Here is a 24,966-nt window from a genome sequence, read left to right as displayed (position 1 = left end):
TGTTTCCACTCACTGACTCCACTGGAAACGATGAAGCAGAATTTATTATGACTAACATCACCGAAAACTTTAGTGCTCGCAGCTTTCTCGAGAACCGCTCATCCAAACAATTTCACACTCAACACTGCACTTCAACGGGTTCTCGGAAATACACCTGCCAAGTGTGAAGTCGAACGGATGAACAATTTTCTAAAAAATTCCGTCCTTCATAATAAGGGATTGTCCTGTATTGGAAAATAAAATGCTGTATCCCGTATTGAATCAAAGGGACGTGATTTGTCTCGTATTTTCGTACATGTTGTTTCATATATACACTAGGACTTCAATGTACTGAGAATAATATAACATCACATAAATTTCCAGTGTGGGAATGGCGGCGCAAACTCATGTTTGCAGGGGTTTCATCCAGTACCGACTATGCAGTGTCTTTGTCCATGTCTAGGTCTGCAACTAAGTTTGTGTCATCGTGTGAAGCTTTTATGTTAATCTTCGATTTTTCAAAAATTTTTCTGTTTGACAGCTGGGAGAGCTGGTGTTGGATCGGCTGAGAAGGCTTGGTCTGCTGTGTCCTGTGGACGGGCCTGCTCAGAGCTGTGCCCGAGAGGAAATACCAAGGCGGTCTGGCGATGACCTCGCCTAGCATCGACTGAACAGTGTTTTTGCCTGCATCTATATTTGTGTCATTGTGTGGAGTGCAGGGGACCAGCCAGACACCTCCGACTGTCTGGCTAGGAGAGCTGGCGTTGGATTGGCTGAGGGAGCCTGGTCTGCTGCGTCCTGTGGGCCCAAGAACCACGGCCTTGCCTGGAGCTGCACATGAAGAGGAAGCACCGAGGGTGGTCAGACAGGATGCAGAAGCGGGGTAGGCAAAGCTAACTGCTAGCCCATGAAGACCAGCAGTTCCAATAGTCATCCTGGTTGGCATTCATTCTCTGGACAGTGGAATTTTCAGACTGTGTTGCATTGAATGGACTGTGCTGTTAACTGTTCTGTTTGTGTGTGTGTGTGTGTGTTTTTTTTTTGTTGTTGTTGTTGTTGCTTTGTTCTTTCTGTTTTTGTATGTTTTTAGTGATGTTGTTCTTTGAAATTTAGATATGGTATTATCTTTTGTGCTGCACTGCTGTGGGCTGGGTGAACTGAAATTTTGTTTCTTTTATGTAATCAAGTACACAAAAGAAACTCCCTGGACTGCTCGGATAGGCTCCAGCATCCCCGCGACCTTGAAAGCAGGATAAGCGATTTGGATAATGGATGGATGGAATGGAGCTATTTATTTGGCGTCCTGAAAAAAATTGGTTTTGGGGAAAAATTCACCTCAATGGTCTGCCTATTTCTCTCCACAGGCTTGCAGCTGTACCAATAATCTATGTTCAACATGCTTCCCCCTCTCACAAGGAACTTATCAGGGCTGACCCCTTTCACCTTTTTTATTCGCTATAGCCACTGAACCCCTCTCCATAGCTCTAAAAGCATCTTCATTGATTAAGGGCATTCGTTGTTGCAGATGACCTATTTATTATAAGCCACTGACCCTGTTGTCTATGTATCAGAAATATTAGATGTATTGAAAAACTCTGGTGTTTTCTCTGGATATAATACAATTTCACAAAGAGTGAGTGTTTTCCATTTAACAACTCTGTATTAATGATCGACAAAGGTGAACGTCCTTTTCTTTTTTCTAAAACTAGTTTTAAATACTTGGGTATAAAAATCACTCATTCCATTAAATCTCTACATAAAGATAACTTAAAAACCCTAGTGGAAAAGTGGGATCAGACCTTCAGAGATGGAAGGTTATTCCTGAATCTTTAACTGGCAGAGTTCAATGTGTGCACATGAATGTTTTGCCCCGACTTCTTTATCTTTTTATGTGTTTACCTCTTTTTCTGCCCAAATCTTTATTCCTCTCAGCTGACAGCTTGATCCCAACCTTTATATGGAGGTTGGGGAGCCGTGTTCCATGCATAAATAAATCTCTGCCTCAGAGAAATAGGTCAAAGGGGGGCTTAGCTCTTCCAAACTTTGGGCAGCAAACATCCAAAAGATAATTTTTTAGCTACATCATCCAGAAATGGACTGGTGCTGTATGGAGGCCCTCATCCCCTCTCAACATACCTCTAGCCCCATTGTCACATCAACACTTAAAAATTGGACACAATTCTGTCAGCCTTTTAAATTTAGAAATTTCTCCCTGCTGGGATCTATTTTTAATAAATATGTATTTATCCCTGCAAAACATGATGCTATTTTTGGGCACTGGAAGAGAAGGGGACTAAAATATTTTAGGGACCTTAATTACTGATGGTACCTTTGCAAGCTTTGAGACCCTATCTGCGAAAATTAACCTGCCTGGCTCAAACCTTTTTTTGATATTTTCAAAAACGCCAATTCCTAAAAGCCCATAACCAATATTTCCAATATTACCATCCAAATTTGGCATGGACACACTCCTTGAAACTCCTCTCACACCTAGAGGACTTATCTCATCGACTTATAACCAGATTATATCTTTCAAAGACCATACTCTTAGCAATATCAATTGCGCCTGGGAGAAAGAGTTGGGTACAGAGCTTGATGATGACTGGTGGGAGAGGGCCACTACATATGTCAACTCCTCTTTCATCCGTGCCTGTCTTAAGTCTATCCCAGTTCAAGGTTCCACATTGAATTCATCTCTCTAAATTTAAACTTTCAAAAAAGTACCCTGAAGTAGATGACAAATTTGACCACTGTGCACAATCCCAAGCTGACCTAACACACATGTTCTGGTCGTGCCCTAAATGGAGGGGCAATCATTTCCATTTACATTCTATTTGTATACTTTTTTTTTGTACACCCAATGTTCCGTCCAATAAAATATTATAAAAAAATAAAATAATAAAAAGTGTGTTTAATGCTACACAAGTCAGATATCCTCCAGATCCCTGGGTTCCACCATACAATAGTAATGGTTAGAACTGTCTTCAGCAACTGCAACGACTCTGCAAAGTGAATGAGGACTTCACAGATAGGTAAGCGGCGTTCATATACTAGTAACCTCTGACCCCCTACCGTTACGGGACTGGCCTTTGGATAAGCCATAATAATGCTCAGATTAGGTGAAGAAGATGTGACAAGAGTCACACTACTGTTGTTATGTTTTATTTGTATCAGCATTTGAAATTGAGGGAATTTTCCCCAAAAGTCAACTCTGGGTTTTCCGGAATGTGTCTGTTCAGATAGTGTAGATAACTTCTCGCGTCTATTACTATTATATTTCTAGTCAAGAGTGGGGTGAGATATTTGGCCCAACAGGACATGGTATAATTGTGACTTCTGTGTGACTGGTGAGTGTGTTGATGTAAATCTTATGCATTACAGTTGGCTTACAACTAAGAGACAGGGCTCACAGTTATTCTGTGTGAGGTAAGATGTTCCCTAGGATCTATGTCACATCATGTTTTCATTTATTGTTTTATTTGGTGTTTTGTTGTTAATTAAAAGTAATGCTGGACAACGAAATTTTTGCTTCCTGAGTAATTTTGGGTGTATTTTATGGATTTTGGGCTGCTGATCATGATAATCACCTTAAATTTTACAATCACATACCATTTTAAAACTATAACCTATTTTTGTAATTCCCTATCATATTTTAAGTCTACTAGTATATTGCAAAAAAAACCAAGCTTGTTTGGCTACTCCAAGCATGCCTGGGCATGCACTTGGTGTAGGCGCTATGCAGATGTCTGGGCATGCTTAGTCACATTAAATGCTGGCAGACAGGATATAAAAACTGCTCACATTTACAGATGCTGTTTGGACGTATGTTGATGCACATGTTCTTCCGGCAATAGCATCATAGTGAGTATACTTAACAATAGGATTTATTTTCTACAGGAAGATTTAATACTGCAAAAGTGTCTCGTCAATGTTGCAACAGCTGCGATACATTCTATTACATCTGTGGTGAGGATACGCTTAAGGCTCAAAGACGCACCATGACTACACTCATTAAGAAAGCCTATGAGCTCTACTTCAGATGTAAAATTGGCGACCAAGAGCAACCCTGGGCTCCTCACATTTGTTGTGCAACATGTGTAGTCAACCTGAGAGCTTGGCTCAGAGGTACTCGGAAGTCAATGCCATTTGCAGTCCCAATGATATGGCGAGAACAGAAGGATCATGTGACGTACTGTTATTTCTGTCTGACCAATGTATCTGGCTTCTCTACTATAAATAAGAAATCTATTGAATACCCCAATCTGCCTTCAGCCATGAGAACAGTGCTACATGATGACAGTTTGCCAGTACCGAAGCCACCAGAAACATGGAGCCTAGATGAGGCAGCTGAAGATGCTACAACACATGAACCAGATGTGGAAAACAACACTGACCCAGGTGTTGAACCCTTTATGCCTGGTTAGCCTCATCTAATAATACAGATAATAATTAAAGGACCTTGTCAGTGACTTAAGATTTGTCAAAAGCTAAAGCAGAACTACTTGGCTCAAGATTGCAAGGATGGGGTTTGCTGTCACCAGGTACAAAAATGTATATCTTTCGGAACCGTCAAGAACATTTGACAAACTTCTTTATAGTTTGACAACCTGTTTCTACACTGACATTGACGGATTGTTCATGGCTTTGGGTTGTGTGCATGACCCACAACAATGGTGTCTTTTTATAGATTCGTCAAATCAGAAATCAGAAATAAGAAATACTTTATTCATCCCCGAGGGGAAATTGGGTCCTACTACAGACACTCACGCTCTAGTAAAGAAAAAACTAAAAACTAACAAGATACAAGATAACAAGAAATTAGAAATGAGAAAAACAGAAATAAATAGCCAGGATGGCTTCTGCTTCGGCGGTCTCGGAAGCAAAAACTTGGGTGTGGGAGGAGTTTGGCGAGGTGATTGAGGGGGACTTTCAGTTGGCCTCAAGAAAATTCTGGCAAACCATCCGGCGACTCAGGAAGGGGAAGCAGGACTTGACTCAGGCTGTGTTCAGCCGGGGAGGGGAGCTGTTGACCCGGACTGGGGATGCTGTCGAGCGGTGGAAAGAACACTTTGAGGAGCTCCTGAACCCGACTAACACGTCCTCAGTGGAGGAGGTAGAGTCTGAAGACTCAGGGGAAGCCCCACCCATATCCCGGGCAGAGGTCTCTGAGGTAGTTAAAAAGCTCTTCAGTGGCAAGGCACCGGGTGTGGATGACATTTGCCCCGAGATGCTGAAGGCTATGGACATTGTTGGGCTGTCTTGGTTGACACGCCTCTTCAGTGTCACATGGAGGTCGGGGACAATACCTGTGGAGTGGCAGACTGGGGTGGTGGTTCCCATATTCAAAAAGGGGGACCGGAGGGTGTGCTCCAATTATCGGGGCATCACATTGCTCAGCCTCCCTGGGAAAGTCTACTCTTGGGTGTTCGAAAGGAGGCTCCGACCGATTGCCGAACCTCGGATCCAGAAGGAACAATGCAGATTCCGTACTGGCCGTGGAAAAATGGACCAACTCTTTACCCTTGCGGAAGTGCTGAGGGGGGCATGGGAGTTTGACCAGCCAGTCTACATGTGTTTTGTGGACTTGGAGAAAGCTTACGACCATGTACCCCGGGGCACTCTGTGGGGGGTACTGCAGAAATTTGGTTTACCGGGGCAGTTGCTATAAGCCATCTAGTCCTTGTATAACCAAAGTGAGAGCTGTGGCCACATTCTTGGCACAAAGTCAAACACGTTTTTCGTGGGTGTCAGACTCCGCCAAGGTTGTCCCTTCCCTTGTCTCAAACTCTGGTAGTGAATTCATGGACAGAATCTCAAAGCACAGCCAAGGTGAGGAGTGTGTCCGTTTTGGGAACCTCAGAATTGCATCTCTGCTCTTCGCAGATGATGTGGTTTTGTTGGCTTCATCAGAACACAACCTCCAGCGCGCACTGGGGCAGTTTGCAGCTGAGTGTGAAATGGCCGGGATGAGAGACAGCACCTCCAAGTCTGAGGCCATGGTTCTCTACCAGAAAATGGCGGATTGCTCCCTCCGGGTTGGGGATGAGTTGGGGATACGTTGTTGCCTCAAGTGAAGGAGTTCCAGTATCTCGGGGTCTTGTTCACAAGTGAGGGTAGGATGGAGTGGGAGACTGACAGGCAGATTGGTGCAGCATCAGCAGTAATGCGGATGTTGTACCAGGCTGTTGTGGTGAAGAAGGAGCTGAGCCGGAAGGCAAAGCTCTCAATTTACCAGTCAATGTTCGTTCCAACCCTCACCTATGGTCATGAGCTTTGGGTAGTGACTGAAAGGGCGAGATTGCGGATACAAGCAGCTGAAATTAGTTTCCTTCATAGGGTGTCTGAGCTCAGACATCTGGAGGGAGCTTGGAGTGGAGCCGCTGCCTCTTCGCATCGAAAGGAGCCAGTTGAGATAGTTCGGGCATCTGATTAGGATGCCTCCTGGGCGCCTTCCTTTGGAGGTTTACCAGGCATGGCCAACTGGGAGGAGACCCCGGGGTAGACCCAAAACTAGCTGGAGGGACTACATGTCCAATCTGGCCTGGGAATGTCTTGGGATCCCCTAGGAGGAGCTGGAGGGTGTTGCTGGGGAGAGGGACGTCTGGAGTGCCCTACTTAGCTTGCTGCCACCACGACCCGACCCCCGAAAAGCGGCTGATGATGAACGGGAAAAAAAAAGATAAAATAAGAAATAGAATAAGAATAAAATATATAAACATAGGCTCCAGCATCCCTGCGACGCTGAGAGCAGGATAAGTGGTTTGGATAATGGATGGATGTGCACCATGCTCCAGCATATAACACCCTATCTATACTGTATTACCGCAGCATGAAACTAACAGCACAAACTAGCACCTGACAGGGTAAAATAGGCTATTCTAATGACTACTAACTCAGAGTATCTGACACTGAGGGAGGAGTTGTAGAGTTTGATGGCCACAGGCAGGAATCACCTTCTGTGGCGCTCTGTAGTGCATTTCGGCAGAATGAGTCTATTATTAAAAAGTACTCTTGTGCCCGACCAGCACATCATGGAGTGGGTGGGAGACATTGTCCATGGCAGCACATAACTTCAACAGCGTCCTCCTCTCAGAAAACGCCGCCAGATAAAAGTTAAGCCTGAAAGCTGTCCTGTTACACAATGGCAATGTCCACCCTTCAGTACCCATTGGCTATGCAGTACACATGAAATACACCTACAATAACACGGAAGTGTTGTTGAAACACATATTGTACAACAATTATGACTGAACCATCTGTGGTGATCTAAAAGTATTGGCACTGCTACTAGGAATGTAGCTCAGATATACAAAGTACTGTTGTTTCCTTTGTGAATGGAATAGCTGTGCAAAAGAGTCACATTACATGAAAAAGAACTGGCCGCTCCATAAGCATTTCATTCCAGGGCAGAAAAGTGTGGCGCACAAACCACTTGTCCACCCATCTCTGCCTCTCGGATTGATGAAAAATTTTGTGAAAGCAGTGAACAAAGAAGGTGATGGATTTTGCTATTTGTGACAGATGTTTCCAAGAATAGCTGATGCCAAGATTAAGGAAGGCATTTTTGTTGGTCCACAAATCAGACAGGTCATCAATGACAGGGAGTTAGAAAATCTGCTAGTGGGGCCAGAGAAAATAGCATGGAAGGTATTGAAGGCTGTTGTTGAGAATTTTCTTGGCAACTACAGAGCAGCAAACTACACTGAGCTGCTTCACAACATGCTTAAAGCATACAAAACCATGAAGTGCAACATGTCATTGAAAATGTATTTTCTGCATTCACACTTGGACTTCTTCCCTGCTGGTCTTGGTGCAGTCAGTGATGAACATGGTGAAAGGTTTCACCAGGATATTGCGACCATGGAAAAGAGGTATCAGGACAACTGGAATCCATCAATGCTGGCCGACTATTGTTGGACACTGACACAAGAGGCACCAGATGCTGAGTACAAACAGAAATCAGCTGCAAAACATTTTACGCTCAGTTGAACTAACACAATGTGTCAGCATCATTATAATAAATTAAAAAAAGTTATTTTAATATTTCTCCAAATTCCTACATGATACAACAAATCTGAAATTATTTTTGTGTTCAGCTTGACATTGACTCTAGTTTTTTCAATGTTTTTTTTTTTCAGGGAGCAAAATGTTTGAAACGAAATTGTTGTCCAGTGTAATCAATGGGGGGGTGAAGACAGTTTGTCTTCCATATAATCATGTACGATGTTTGGTTACTTTTAATCTCTGACCATGTATGATCTATATTATGTTTAACTTAAGTCTATAGTGCTTAGATAGATGCTTAAAGTCCATGTGTAGTAGAATGAAGGTAGTTTAAAAAATGTCTTCTCCATATGAACAAATAAAGGCCTATTGTTAATGTTTAGCTGATAGCAGACGAATGTATGGGAAGCTCATCTGAGTGTAGCAAGGTCTGAAGGAAAGATCATGGAGAATCAGGAACCGGGAGACAAGGATGAGGGGAGACCTGATCTATGAATTCTTTGAACAATATGCAAGTTCTGTTATCCATTGGAATGACAGTCCAGCAATAAAATAAGCTTGTTCCTCCAGACAGGATTAGAGAGAAACTCTGGGTACATACGATTGTGATGGTAACTCAGACTTGTTTAAACTAAGTAGGAATCAGCAGTTTGTGCTGCAAGGTATAAGGGGAGTGTGCTCTGAGATCAGGGCATGCACTTATGTATCTGTGCTTTGTGCGTCTGTTCATGAACATATTAATGCGTGACAATACTATAAGATTTCTTTCTCGCTCCTCATTTATTTAGTGTTATTTTATTAGCTGCAGTTTTGTTTCTCCTGTCACGCTTGCATCACAGAATACCAAGACCAGCCTGGCATGCTCTCAGCCTTTATAGTTTTCAACATGTAGACGTCGACAATCTCACTCAAGTGGCCTAGGGTTTATTAATTTTACAGCATTTGCCGCTGTTCTTATTTTTGCCTGCTCACTGGGGTGAGCAGCCCAGTCCAGACCTATGAACATGGAAATCGCCGATTAAGGTAATGTCCAGGCATCGATAACATCACCTCGTAGTAACTTATACCACTTAATGTAAAAAAAAAATCAAAACTATCCTTAAATATACCAAAATCTGAAGTGGCATCATTAGATATTTGCATTGTGATTGAAAGATGAGGTATTAAGGCTGTCATACAACGGCTTGTCTACCTTCGTCTCATCAGAATGTCTATGGAGACTCCACTCGGTTTCGGTGTTGAAACGAGTAAAAATATTCTTGCCTCAAGTGCCCGGCAATGACAGAGATATACATCCCCATTTCACTCAGAATCAGCAAAATTAATATTTTCTGTTAAAATAACACATTGTACAAAATGTAAATTCTTAGTGCATAAACATTTGTGTTTTATCATGCTTTAAGTGGCAACGTTGCCGTACACTATTTATCACGCCATTTTTGCTGATCAGGGTCATTAAACGATGCTGCCCACCTTAATTATTATTGGATTGATAATCCAACAATTAATAATTAATTAATTATTGGATTAATTATCTTAATTATTGTATTAACCTACCAACCATTTTACTTTCAAAAGCTTAGTTGCTAAGCTTTGTAACCATGTGGTTTTATGCGTATGTGGTAAAAAAAAGTGTATGAAATTGCTATTGTGTATGAAATCACTATCACTGTGATAAACACCATATAACAGACAGAAGCAGGTTTTTAAAGACTTTTTTTTTTTACCACATGCAATACATAGTAAGCAACTCTAGGGTTTTAGCTTTCAGAATATATAGCCTACAAGGTAAGTATGGTAATCCAATAATTAACACTGTAGTTGTATTGCATGTTTTATCATCTGACAGACAATTTATTTGTCTGTCTCATTTCAAACTGTTATTTGAACAATCCATGTAATTATGATCTCGTGAGTTTGTTTTCCGAAGTTCAGCTTGATAAGCAAGGATTCAGGGTTCAATACAGAATACTCTTCTCTACGGTTAAGAACTAGAGAAGATATGGGAAAGTCATCAATGAATAAACTCTCCAAATGATTTGTTTGACGCATTCATTTAACCTCCACTGGAGTGCATGAGCTATGCTTCAGAATCTTAAGACCTCTACCCCCTAACTCCATCCCCACCCCATGTTTCTCACGTCAGGCCTGGCTGGCAAAGGATTCTTTATTCTCACCTGATGTTCCAAGCAGTGGTGAATTCTGGGTTGAGCAGCAACAGAGTGCAGGTGATATCCACAAGAGCTGGGTAGATTTTGGGGGACATAAAAATGTGAACTGTCAACTTCCATGATTTGCAATATTAAGCAGGTTCATTATTTCACTGCAAGCACAAAATACACCTTTTAAAGCGGCAGTAGACAACTTTTTTTGCTTTAACTTATCATTATCAAGTAAATGTAGATTGCAGAGTGTAATGGCTATAGAATAATGACACCATCGGCATTTTAGATTGGCTCTCTATAAGCCTTGCTTTCACTATGCAATTCTTTCTGCCATCAGGTATGACCTCGTGGGAAAATAAAGGCTTGATTTATGGTACAAAGAAAGTGTGTCAACCATTGCGCAACTAAAAATGGGAGAGGATAGCACTTTTGTTTTCCTCGTTAGCTATCCCCAGTAGTGGAAAATGGCAGATGGTGGAACTACCTAAGTGACAGTGGAAACTCTACCCAGCAAGAGAAAAAGAAACCTGCTGAGGGAGGAGGCAAAGAAAGCAAAGAGAGAGGTCATAGAAACAGAGGTAAAACAAGAGTGAACCTCAGACAGCCATTCACTTGATGGAGCGAGCTCCGGGACATGAGAGGGTTCCAAACAGACATTCAGTTGGCATTCTTTCTAATGGATCAGTAAGTAACACAACCTGCCAACTTATTGATGAAACCGGATGTTTTACTCTGTCTTGATCAAAGCACTGAGATTGAGGTTTCTAGTTCAAATTGGGATTCTTGCGGTTGTTTCTTGTTTTGGACAGTAGCCAAACAGAAAACAATCTGGTTGTCTTTGCGATAGCAACGCAACCAAAACCTTGGAAATGCTGGGGGGGGGGGTGAAAGTTGTCTACTGCAGGTTTAATTGTTGTTTGGCACTATCATCATCAAATCTACCACCTACAGACAATTTTGTCTAACTATTGTAAAATATACCTTGAAATAAAGAATATTTAAAATTAAACTACACACAAAAGTTTAAATGTAAACCATGAAGCAAAAGTTACAATTCCTGAGGATCGTCTTTGTTTTATTGACACCTACAGATGCATGTGATATATCCATCCATCCATCCATCCATTATCCAACCTGCTTATCCTACTCAGGGTCGCGGGGACGCTGGAACCTATCCCAGCAGTCATTACATGTGATATAGTTGATACTTAACACTAGCCCATTTTTAATATGTTCACAGCAGTCTTGTGGCTGGGTTCAACAAACAACGACTTTTTAGATAACCCTGTTTGAAAAAGCATACGGTATTCCCTCAGTTTCAACCTTTTTAGTGCCACATTTTGCTGACCCAGTTGATCATGCAAAAATAATGTGATTGGACAATAACTGTCTTTGACAACCATTAAGCAAACATAAAGCAAAGTCACCTAACACTGTTTTTGCAAGACAGTGTCCACTTTTCATTAGGGTTGCTCAATAACAGCATATTTCACCTCGTTATTATGACTTCACAAAAAGTACTTATGTACCATGTAATACACCTCTGTTGGCTAAAATAAATAAATTAATAAAAATTGGATAACTCCCACACAGCTGTGGCCATTTTGTAACATTTAATGATATGGATAAATAGTATGTTTGCCAAATACAGAATTCCTGAGCAAAGAGAAGGAATAAATTGTCAAGGATTATGAATATGGCTGGGAAAATCATAGGGAAACCACACACAGCTGTCTGAAATATATGTGCTCCACAATAGGCAGAAAACCCAGCAAATGCTTGGGGATGTTTCAAGTCCACTGCTCACTGAATTTGACAAGCTCCCTTCTGGGAGGCACTATAGGTCACCCAGGACAAGGAAGAACATTTCTGAAAATTCTTATCACACATGCAATCTCCCTGATGACTTCTCAATCTATTTATTCCTACCTCGCTTTTACTCTTTGTCAATTGTTGTATTTGAAGTCCTGTTCCATTATGTGGGGCCTTATGCAGTCTTTGTGTCTTGTACTGTGTTTACATTTAATGTTCATTGTCATTTGTTGATTGATGCTTATAACCCATCCATGGCCAAAGACAGATTTACAGAAATGGAAAATAAAGTATGTTAAATTGACTGTGAATGTTCTCATTCATCCAGGTCATGGTTATCCAAAAGAGTTGAATCAAGTGCAACTGGACTTGGTATATATCCATGAAGACGTTTCGCCTCTCATCCAAGAGGCTTCCTCAGTTCGTGCCTTTCTGACTAGACCAAGCTACTCTGACTGGCTGGTGATGAGACTCAGAATGTATCCTCTAGGAGTCGTTATCAATAGCTTCGATAATGATAAGGGTGAGATCCCGGATACAAGTGGCTGAAATGAGTTTCCTCCGTAGGGTGTCTGGGCTCAGCCTTAGAGATAAGGTGAGGAGCTCGGATATCTGGAGGGAGCTCGGAGTAGAGCCACTGCTCCTTCACGTCGAAAGGAGCCAGTTGAGGTAGTTCGGGCATCTGATTAGGATGCCTCCTGTGCCTTCCTTTGGAGGTTTACCGGGTACATCCAACTGGGAGGAGACCCTGGGGTAGACCCAGAACTCGCTGGAGGGACTGCATGTCAAATTTGGCCTGGGAATGCCTTGGGTTCCCCCAGGAGGACCTTGAGGGCATTGCTGGGGACAGGGACGTCTGGAGTGCCCTACTTAGCTTGCTGCCACTGCAACCCTACTCCAGAGAAGCAGCTGAAGATGAATGAATGAATGCATGAATAACTGTTAGCTGATACCAGATGAATGTATGAGACACTCAGTGTAGCAAAGTCAGTAATTGGAGAAATGGCCTTTGTGGTATGAGAGCTGGAAAACATGAGATAAGGAGAACAGATAACTACCCTACAAGAGAGACTGTACTGTACTGATTGGCGTGCACTTAAGTATTTCTACTTTGTGCACCTGTTCATTAACATATTTAAGTGTGACAATACTGTAAGATTTTTGTCTTCCTCCTCAATTATTGGCAGAATGCAATTAAATAGTTGCCATGGAATGTAGGGGCTCGTCTGGGATACCTACCTCATATTTCCCTTGACCCATGTTCTGCATGGACTGAATCTGGCTGGCCAGTCTGGTGAAGGGGTTGAAAAATCGACCAAGACCAAGGAAGTCTACCTCCCCTGACGACCGCTCGTAACCAACTCCCAGGGTAAGAAGAGACTGTTTTTGTGATTGTGGAAAGGATTGTCTGATACGGCTTTTTATTTAAAAAGTATACAGTATTGAAGAACTTTGAAAGACGTCTGAAGGTAATGACATTCACTTAGGGCAGTGTTTCTCAGCCCTGTCCTCAAGGAACCCCTATCCTGCATATTTGCTTTGCAACCCTGAATAGGTACCTGTTTGTAGTTATTCAACCAATCAGCAATGAATTTTGTCAGATGTTGCACACCTTGCATAATTAAGTGCTGCGAGATGATTGGTCGAGTAAGTACAAGCAGGGCTACCTATGCAGGGTTACAATGAAAATCTGCAGGATAGGGGTTCCTTGAGGACTGGGTTGAGAAACACTGACTTAGGGGAATGACCCATTGGCAAATGAAATAACGACTAATGTCAATTGAATGTCAGAACTGAGAAATGTCCAGGTAAAAGAGTGACTGCAGGATAACAGAATGGGGAAAAGATCGAAGCAAAGTTTGAACTGACTAGTCTTGTCTGACAGCATGTGAAAAAATAATATGTGAAAATGTGAAAAACGCGGTGATGACTCCTGTAAACAGCTTTCAATGTGGGAAAAGAAATGTGGATTTCCTGAAAGTGGTAGTCTTAGTGTAAATTAGCTACAAAACTACAAAGTCTGGTGAATGCACCTGACATTACACACACACACCAACACATGACAGTCAAGATGCATTCAATATGACAAGAATGAGTAGATTTGAGGTTTTACCTGAAATGATTTTAGAAGTGGCAGTGAAAAACATCACGTTTCTAGTTGACTCCAGAGCTGAAGTTTCAGTAATAAAACAAAATGAGTTTCAACCCCCCACCCCACCCCCCACAACTGATTGGTAGCTACATTAAACACTGCAAGAGCATCAGGCGTTGCAGTGAGAGAATTATATACCACACCATTGTCAGTTGTCACAAAAGACGGTGACAGAATAAAACACTCTTTCCTCTTTTCCAAATGTTGCCATGTAATTCTGTCAGCCAGAGATTTCATGTGTACGTTGGACTTAATATTGCATTGCACGAGGGAAGGAATTAAAGCCACCAGAGTATCAAACATTCCAGGTCAATATGTACACTTGGGGCTTGGCAAACCACTGTACATATATTGATGAGATCTGCTGCCATAAGGGCCAAGATTAATTCAAAGAAAGTTGAATCAGTTCATCTGAACACAACCTTTATTAAGAGAGACACGTTTCATCACTCATCTAAGTGAACACTTCAGTTTCAACTGACTGCAGGTATCCCCACCCTTATAAACAATACAGTGGCATAATGACTGAAAATGATCGGTTTCATATGCAAATTGTCGTGAGCATTAACTAGAGTTTCAATGGCAATGTGTACTATTCACTAAGGATTTGGGAATGGTTGCAATCACAGCATTCCCTCTTCACATAGATGGCCTCTTTGACTCCCTGTTCAAACCAGTGTTCCTCCCTATCATGGATGTGCACATCCCCATCCTTGAAAGAGTGGCCACTGGCCTGTAGATGGGTGTAGACTGTGGAGTCTTGGCCTGACGTGTTAGCGCTTCTGTGTTGTGCCATCCTCTTGGCCAGCGTCTGTTTAGTTTCCCCGATGTACAAGTCACAGCAATCCTCCCAGCACTTAACAGCGTACACTATATCGCTGTTTGCTCTGGGGGACCAAATCCCTGGGGTAGACTAATTTCTGGTGCAGCATGTTTTGGGGTTTGAAAGCAACTGAGATGCGATGTTTGGAAAATACACATCTTAACTGATCAGACACTCCCGCCACATACGGAATCAGCACTGGTTTACGTTTAAACTAAGCATCTAAGCTTACTTTCAGAATTGCTTTCAAAATTAGCGCACTCTTGCTCACTTCTCCTATGTTACATATTGTAGCTTTAAAAAGAAATAGTTTGAAGAAATACAAGTTCACGTTACTCTTTGGAGTGTCTTTTTTTTGGTCAGAGTTTAACAGCTACTGTATTGAACAGTTTGTTTACTTTTGCCACCTTTAATCCACTCAAAGTATGCACTGTGGATACAGTACATACAGTATTATGCAGGAAAATATATTTCTATCAGCAGATGCTAAATACTGAATAATAGACCAGACAGTGGCCAAAAAAAAAAACACAATGGGGACATCCCTAGATCAGTCTTAAATACTATTGTTATAAGATCTTAAGTAGGTAAGATGTTAAAATTTCCAACAAAATGTTTTAAATGGTTAAAGCTTCCTTAATTTATACCTGAGTAAAAACAGTATTACTTTGGGGAAAATCTACTTAAATTTTCCTTTTTGGTACACTTCCCTTCCCTGCCTACAATTTTACTGAATCTGAAATGGCCTTTTAGAGATAAGCAATGGGTTACCTTCCCTATCCAGCCAATGTTTTCGCTGGCGGTAGAGCAGCACCTTGTTGTGAACGTAAGGCAACAGGAACTTGACACACCAGCTCTCAACACCCAGCTTGTTCTCCACCAACACAATGGGGCTCCGGTTGTAGCGTGCCTCAGGGCATGGGATCAGACCAATCTCATCTCTGTGAAAGAGAGCCAAAGGGGAGAGAGATGAGGATCTGTACAGACCGATGACTGATTATCCAGTTATTTTCATGGTGTGTGTATGTGTGTGTGTGTGTGTGTGTGTGTGTGTGTGTGTGTGTGTGTGTGTGTGTGTGTGTGTGTGTGTGTGTGTATGTGTATATGGTGGGGGGTTGTTTGTTAATTGACTAAAAACTAAAAAAAATATGCCACTCAGGCCACTTATGACTAAGGCTTAGTACAACTTTCGGACTTGGGCCATACATAACAGCCATAATAGTTGGCCCAGCTCTTAATCATAATTTACAGCCAAAACTTGGGAGAGGTTTCTCTCATTGACTACATAATATCGAGAGCAGACAACTTTTGCTAGCAAGTTAAATAGTTTACTCTCATTCAATTCAGACAATTATTAATTTGGGGGTAATCAAAGGGAAACTCTGTTTCATGGACATCCTTCTCATCGACTCTTAGCAATACTGTAGGTCATGCCTTTGGTAAATATCAAAGAACATTTGTTGTATTGCAACTTGTTGGGGTAGTATAACTACACAGTTGTTCATTTATATCACTATATTCATTACCAAGCAGTATCTAGGGGATCACACCTCTGATTAAGTTGCACAAATCCCTGTAAAGATGCTGTAGAAAGGCTGAACAGTCATAGTACTTGCATAGTGAGCTATGCGTGAAGTTTGGGATCACTATGGTAAAGAAGCAAGTTAACAGAATGAACCTTTGTTCAGAAGGCATTGGATCCTGACAAAATTATAGCTGCTGTGTATGGGCATTACACACCATCTACAGAGATGTGCTATTCCAATTAATCTTTGGTAGTCCATTCTTTTATCAAGGTTTATATGTAATACTGCTTTATTTTATTATTTTATATTTGTATGCCGTTTTATTGGGGGTCTAACACTTGTTTTCCTGTTTTTTGTCATCATTCTTCATAAGTTTGCTCCTTTTCTCATGGGATAGTAAATCAAAGAGAACTGAATGATACTCAAAAAAGACTCATAATAAATATAGGAACCAAAGATCTCATGCAGTGTGGCCTGAACTGGCAATATAGTGGTGCAATAATTAAAGCTCCGAAGTTTCTGCCTTTGTAAGGCAAATAGGTAGAGGGGCTACACTTACAAGTCATTATTTTCCAGCGAAGCTGGATAAACAATATTACTGCCTTAAGCAAATAAATGTTGCAGTGGACGTTGGCTAACACAAAATTGGCTGTAACTCGGGTGTCCGGGTAGCGTTGCCTACCAACACGGGGATTACCAGTTCAAATCCCTGTGTTACCTCCAGTTTGGTCGGGCGTCCCTACAGACACAATTGGCTGTGTCTGCGGGTGGGAAGCTAGATGTGGGTATGTGTCCAGGTCACTGCATTAGCGCCTCCTCTGGTCGGTCAGGGCACCTGTTCGGGGGGAGGGGGAACTGGGGGGAATAGTGTGATCCTCCCACGTGCTACGTCGCCCTGGCGAAACTCCTAACTGCCAGGTAAAAAGAAGCGGTTGGCGACTCCACGTGTATCGGAGGAGGCATGTGGTAGTCTGCAGCTTTCCCCAGGTCAGCAGAGGGGGGTGGCGCAGCGACCGGGACAGCTCGGAAGAGTGGGGTAATTGGCCAAGTACAATTGGGGAGAAAAAAGCTGGGGAGGAAAATTGGCTATAACTCAAATACTATTGGTGCACTCAACACATAAATTAGCGGACTTGTTTAACAGAGGGCAACAGGATTCTCCTCAATGGCATTTTAAAGTCAAGTAAATTTTATTTGTATAGACCATTATCACAAATTACAAATTTGCCTCAGTGGGCTTTGCAGCACTACAATATCCTCTTTAGACCCTCTTTAGATCCTTTAGACCCCCTTAGGAACTCCCTAAAAAAAACAATAAAAAAAACCTTTGACAGGGAGAAAAATAGGATGAAACTTATGCTAAAGGTGGAGATAAGCAATTAAATCCTCAACAATTATAAGCTCCAGCCTCCCGCTCATAAAAATGAGATTAAGACCACAGCGGTGTGCCCGGCCACAGAGAAGCAAGTGAAAAAATATCAGCAGCAGGAGAGCCATTTGGTGGAGGAGATGGGAGAGAGCTATTGCTCCATCACTCTACCTTACATTCAACAAAAGTGCTTCAGCTTGCAATGAGTGTACAATATCCTGGAGAAGAGGGCAGAGGCAGACCCAAACTCTTTATGAAGATCCTGGCCAGAAGGCTGGCTTTGTCCTCTTAACGAGATTTCAAACGGGACCAGAAACAGCTCAATGACTTGTTCCTGTTTGCCTTAGTTCATTAGAGGAATATCAAGGGTCTTCGAGACCTGACCGCAAGCCATCTGCCACTGCTTCAGAACATCTACAAAAAGGGAACTGAAGTCATCATGCACCACTATGGCCTGCCAGCCAGTAAACTGAGAATCTGTCAACTACCACCCTACTACCACCTACACATCCATTTCTCTGCTTTGGGCTATGAGGTACCCGGCTCCAGTGTTGAGCAAGCCCAACTCCTCTTAAAATTCATCCAACATTTTCTTTCGGACCTCCAGTACTACAGAACCCGAACAATCTACTTTCGTGGCAGAGAAGATGATGGACTGCTCAACAAGTTCAAGGAGAGTGATCACTATGAAGGCCAAAAAGCTTTAAAAAACAGGAGTACAGTCAATATGATTTTCACAGCACAGCAACTTTAGAAAAAATGCAGAGTAACACCAGATCTACTTCATGGCTTTTGTTAACCTTTCCAATGCCGTTGACAGTGAACAGGGAGCTCCTATGGGACGTGCTTCTCAAGACTGGCTGACCTGCCAAATCTGTCAACATCATTCGCCAATTCCATAATGGGAGGATGGCTTGTGAGACCATAAGAGACCAAGAGTCTGTGCCTTTCCCTGTATGCACAGGGGTAAACAGGTGTGAGCTGGCACCTGTACTCTTCAACATCTTCCTCCTATGTTTCACCTAGCTTCTCTACAAGGAGCTTGAGGACAGCAGCAATGTTGTAGCAGACTTCTGATTGGATAGAAACCTCTAATATCAGCAGTAGGGCTGTGTGATATGACAATATGTGTCGTGTGATGGTAAAAAAAATGTTCATCTTTTCATATTACACTTTATTGCTTATTTCACTGTGTCGCAAATCACACTGTTTATGGCAATATTCTTCGTCATTTGGAGTCTGTCCATCGTTTCTGTGGATTACATTAATAAATTACTCTTATTGGCGTGGATTACATTAATAAATTACTCTTATTGGCTTTTTACTAGCAAAGCTTTTATTGCACTTACAGTAACATAACTAGTATAGTTGTCGTCAACTCTCCACCGTTATGCTGAGCTCCTTGTGTGGAGGGCTGAGCCTCACCGGCGGTCAAACAGAGAAGAGGAGAGGAGACAGGAAACTAACGTGACCATAAATGACAGCAAAACGAAGTAGAGACTATATTTATTTATGTTACTTACCTAATTTATGTGCACTCGTTTCATTTCACCTCAGTGTGAGAGCTTCCACAGCATTTTGCTGTTATTTATGGTTGCGCTACTCTCTTCTGATCTCTGGGAAGCTTCATCTTTGAGGACTACAGCACTGACAATTAAGTTCAAACAAAATAAAGTAAGCACGTCTGCATTGTAACCCTCCTCTACAGCTGTGAAGCCTGGGTCACTTACAACTTTCACATCCCTGGAATGCTTGCATATAAGGTGCCTTCAATGCATTCTGCGACTTACTTGACATGATGTATGCCTCTACTGAAATTCTTTCAAGACCAACGGCAGAAGTATTGAGCCACAATGAACTGACTTGGACATCTTATCAGGATGTCCCAAAACCAAATGCCCTAAAATGGTATATGGTTACACCATGGCTTACACTCAGAAGGACGGCAAAAGAATTATATGAGTGCAAAATCAGAACTGAGGACCTGGAGGCTCAACAACAGCGGGCAGCAGCGCTCCGAAGATGGCCTCACATGCCAGAGGAGGAAAGGATAGCCAGGAGACAGCAAAAGTGCCCCAGGAGAAACACATCCATGGATGCCATTAACACCACTACCACTTATTCATGCTACACCTGCAATAAATTTGTGGATCCAGGATTAAGGCACAGTCTGGCACGTGCAAAATTATCACTGCCGAATATTCCCCTCCCCTTCAATTCCATTCCATGCAAGTGAAGGGGCGAATAAAACATTCACTTTTAGTGGATAAGCAAATTCGCGACTTTGATTCACGTGGAGTTCAAACTTGGTGAACTTTGACTGGCATCAATTCACATATGTGTGACCCTGCCCTTAAGACTCTTCAGTCGCCACAAAACTCACTGTTAAAGGGACCGAAAGGTACGTCATCATCTGATTCAATGGACAACCACAACTCTGTGTGTGTGTGTGTGTGTGTGTGTCCTTGTTTTTCTATCCCAATAGGGACCAAATGTCCCCATTAGGATATGAAAACCAGAAACCACCTACCTTTTGGGGACATTTTGTGGGTCCCCATGAGGAAAAGGTTCTATTTTGGGGTTAGGGCTTGGGTTTAGGGTTAAGGTTAATAAGGATTAGGTTGTGTGTGTGTGTGTGTGTGTGTGTGTGTGTGTGTGTGTGTGTGTGTGTGTGTGTGTGTGTGTGTGCGTGTGTGCACTGCAGGCTTTTCATTTCTAGATTCGAAAGCCACTTTATTTTTTCATTGTAGGTTATGATGAAATTTGTTTTCTGCATTTAACCCATCCTATTGTATAGCAGCAGTGGGCCTGAGGACCAACTCCAGTTCTTTTTCCTGTTGCCTTGGTCAGGGGCACAGACAGGAGTATTAACCCTAACATGCATGTCCTTTTGATGGTGAGAGGAAACCCGGAGGAAACCCACGCAGACACGGGGAGAACATGCAAATTCCACACAGACAGGACCTGGGACGGCCTGGGGTTCGAACCCAGGACCTGCTTGCTGTGAGGCAACAGTGCTAACCCCTGGGCCCCTGTACTGCCCAAGTCATTTTGACAATACAACTTTGGTTCTCTTGCATGCAAACTGCAGAGCAGGTAATCTGACCAGCCAGTTCAATCTCAGCTAAGTGGAAACTTTTGTGAGCAGTCACTTGCATGGCAGCAAGGCCAAAGACACCCTGGAAATGGGAGCGATGGCCTGCTCCTATCTGCCATCTGTCTTGCCTATAGACATATCAGCTGTATGTTTTTACATCTGGTTAAAATAAATCAAATAAATGAAAATAGTCTACATCAGGGGTGGCTAACCATGTGCCATGGAGAGCCATGTGCATGCAGGTTTTCATTCCAGCTGGACTCCACACCAGGTGATTTCACTGATTAGCAACACTTCACCCAAAGAGGAAGAATGTATCAGTGAAATCACCTGGGGTGGAGTCCAGCTGGAATGAAAACATGGCTCTCCAGGGCACATGGTTAGCAACCGCTGTTATAGGCCATAACATGAAGGGGTAATTATAGCAGCACATACAGGTTAATAGGTGTACTGTTTTTCCTGAGTAGAATTTGAGATTTGGAACCTATCTGCAGATTTTGGTTGATGTAGCTCTCACGGTTTCTGGGATCCAGACACTTTTAGAACAGAGGAAGAAGAAGAATTCTAACAATTACAGGAGCGTTTCAGCTATATGTGTTTGAATCCCCCCAAAAAAGGGTGGTGAGCAAGAGGAAAACATTGGTGATGTAGGGGGGCTGACAGTGGCAGTACTGTTGTAGAAACAGGATGTAGTAAAAACACAGCTCAAAGCCACCATGTGATGACTTGTCTTTTTTGTTCAGTTAATCAGCAGGACAATCAGTTCTACCACTCTTGGTTACCAACAAGTTTTCTCCTCAAAAAAGGTTTTAAAGGAGCATCCGGGTGGCATGGTGGTCTATTCCATTGCTTACCAACACGGGGATCGCTGGATCGAGTCCCCGTGTTACCTCCGGCTTGGTCGGGTGTCCCTACAGACACAATTGGCCGTGTCTGCGGATGTGAAGCCAAATGCGGGTATGTGTCCTGGTCGCTGCACTAGCGCCTCCTCTGGTCGGTCGAGGTGCCTGTTCGGGCTGAGGAGGAACTGAGGGGAATAGTGTGATCTTCCCATGCTCTATGTCCCCCTGGCAAAACTCCTCACTGTCGGATGAAAAGAAGCGGCTGGCAACTCCACATGTATCGGAGGAGGCATGCGGTAGTCTGCAGCCTTCCCTGGATCAGCAGAGGGGGTGGAGCAGTGACCGGGACGGCTCGGAATAGTGGGGTAATTGACCAAGTACAATTAGGGAGAAAAAGGGGGAAGGTATTAATGAAAAAAAGTTTATCACTTAAAAAGCTCCACAGGGCTGCATTAACTGATATGTGAATTAAAGGGTAGGCAGGTGGGCTACAGAGATTCCAAAACAGACACTCAGGGCTAAGCTCCGCCCCCTACCCCTCCTGCCCTATCACTAAATTGGCAGAACTGTAACAAAGTGCATGCTCACTGTCTATTTCTTCAGCTGGATGGTGCTCACAGATGACTCAAAAGTGATGCCAATGTCGCTCTATTGCAGGGTTTCTCTAACCTTTTTTTGGGTGAATGTGCCCCCCACCCACCCCCCCACCTCATGTCCAGACCTGGGCCACCCCCAATGAGAAAACAGGTGAAAAGTCTCACATAAAGTTATGATATTAACAGTGAGAGTCATACTTGCAAACCTTGAGACTTCAGAAATTGGGAGACGTTTCACCAGTTTCCCTTTACAGAGGGGGTTGTGGGGATCCTGCCCCCCAAAACGTTTTAGTTGCACAGACTTTGTTTCTTGCATTCTGGCAGCTGCTTAAGCATGAAACAGCAACATAATGAGACCAGTTATGTACACACAAAGCAAAACCATTGTGAGCAATCACAAAGAAAGACCAACGGAGTGTGGGTTGAGACATAGGCTACACGGATATCCTTTCAAATCCGTAATTTAAGCAACATTGGCGCTGTGTCATGACTACATCACGGCTAATATATGGAATGAATTTCCTCATTTTGTCATCAAAATGAAAGAAGAAGAGAAAGAAAGCTACTTTATTTCATCATTGTACAGTTGTTTGGTTACACTGAAATTTGTTTTCTGCATTTCCATCCATCCATTATCTGAACCGCTTATCCTGCTCTCAGGGTCGTGGGGATGCTGGAGCCTATCCCAACAGCCACTGGGCAGCAGGCGGGGAGACACCCTGGACAGGCCGCCAGGCCATCACACAGGGGCTGACATACACACACACACACGCACATATTCCCACCTAGGGACAATTTAATATAGCCGATTCACCTGACCTACATGTCTTTGGACTGTGGGAGAAACCGGAAGACCTGGAGGAAACCCACGTAGACACGGGGAGAACATGCAAACTCCACACAGAGGATGACCCAGGACAACCCCCAATGTTGGACTACCCCGGGGCTCGAACCCAGGAACTTTTTGCTGTGAGGCGACCATGCTAACCGCCTGTTTTCTGCATTTAACCAACTGCTCCTATACAACAGGATGGGTTACAACCTATTGTATAGCAGCAGTGGGCAGCTGCAGCGCCTGGGGACCAACCTTCTTTCTCCTATTGCCTTGCTCAGGGGCACAGTCAGGAGTATTAACCCTAACATGCATGTCTTTTTGATGGTGGGAGGAAACCAGAGCACCTGGAGGTAACCCACACAGGCACGGGGAGAACATGCAAACACCACACAGAAAGAACGACCAGGGGTTCGAACCCAGGACCTTCTTGCTGTGAGGCAACAGTGTTAACCACTGGGCCACTATGCCACCCCATTTTTTTTTTTGAATAAAGAAAGCCACTTTATTTTGTCATTGTGCAGTTGTTTGGCAACAAAGAAATTATACAGATGGATTCCAATACACATCTTGATACTACAGACCGTAAAAGTTGCTTGCATGTTGAAACAAGCACAGGCTCAGTAGTGTCATAGGGAGCACTCGTTTTTTGTCTCAGTGCCATTGTGTTCAAGTACGCTTGGCATCTTTTCTTTCATACTGTGAGATACTTTTCATGGGAAAACAAGGAAGATGAAACCAATTATATTAGCATGGAAATTCACCATCATGTTGAAACAAATCTCTGGTAAGATGGAAAACACAGAATGAAATGAAAGCAAGTGCACACTTCGGAAAACGCAGTTGCGATGAGCCACAAAACAAGCCCAATATAGGCTGCCCTACTTGAAGTGCTTGTGTTCATTTATTTTAGTACACAAGTAAACTGCCTGACTCTAGGAGCAAATTCATCATACGGTCACCAAATATCACAGAAACCAATTTCACTGCAACAAGTACAGTGTACTTGTACCAGCCCACTTCAAGCACTGGTTTCAGCTGAAATGAATGGCTGTTATGTACGCCCACCCAAAAAGAGCTGTATAAATTAAGTTATTATATTATTATTATGGCGGCACGGTGCCACAGTGGTTAGCGCAGTCGCCTCACAGCAAGAAGGTTCTGGGTTCGAGCCCCAGGGTAGTCCAACCTTGGAGGTCATCCTCGGTGTGGAGTTTGCATGTTCTCCCCGTGTCTGCGGGGATTCCTGCGGGGGCTCCGGTTTCCTCCCACAGTCCAAACACATGTAGGTCAGGTGAATCGGCCACACTAAATTGTCCCTAGGTATGAATGTGTGTGTGTGTGTGTGTGTGTGTGTGTGTGTGTGTGTGTGTGTGTGTGTGTGTGTGTGTGTGTGTGTGGGCCCTGTGTGATGGCCTGGTGGCCTGTCCAGGGTGTCTCCCCACCTGCCGCCCAGTGACTGCTGGGATAGGCTCCAGCATCCCTGCGAACCTGAGAGCAGGATAAGTGGTTCAGATAATGGATGGATGGATATTAGTATTATTATTTGCACCCTAATGCACATTATCTGCTGCCTTGCTCCCAGTGCCCCCCCCCCCAATCTTCATCTGAATGCCTACTGGGGGGCAGCACAGATCCTGCTGAGAAACACTGCTCTATTATTTGCTGATGTTAGGCCAGGAAGTTGCTAACTTCATAGAAATATTTCTACGTTACCATGCTTGCTTATCCTCCTGTTTAAAGCACCCTGAGGTCAGGTTGGCTGTGGA

General features: G+C 43.1%; 1 protein-coding gene and 1 pseudogene across 1 annotated transcript in view; one reads left to right on the top strand and one right to left on the bottom strand.

Moving 5' to 3' along the window:
* Window positions 1-24,966, bottom strand: part of ptar1 (protein prenyltransferase alpha subunit repeat containing 1) — a 63,439-nt gene that overhangs the window by 36,784 nt on the left and 1,689 nt on the right. The window contains exons 2-3 of the mRNA XM_056286081.1: window positions 15,707-15,876; window positions 10,161-10,227 (exon numbers count right to left, since the gene is read on the bottom strand). Coding sequence (XP_056142056.1) covers window positions 10,161-10,227; window positions 15,707-15,876 — 237 coding nt within the window. The remainder of the gene's footprint in view (window positions 1-10,160; window positions 10,228-15,706; window positions 15,877-24,966) is intronic.
* LOC130126782 (m7GpppX diphosphatase-like) lies at window positions 17,809-18,584 on the top strand (annotated as a pseudogene).

Source organism: Lampris incognitus, chromosome 1 (assembly GCF_029633865.1).
Source record: "Lampris incognitus isolate fLamInc1 chromosome 1, fLamInc1.hap2, whole genome shotgun sequence".
Classification (NCBI taxonomy): domain Eukaryota; kingdom Metazoa; phylum Chordata; class Actinopteri; order Lampriformes; family Lampridae; genus Lampris; species Lampris incognitus.
This window is presented reverse-complemented; position numbering and strand designations above follow the sequence as displayed.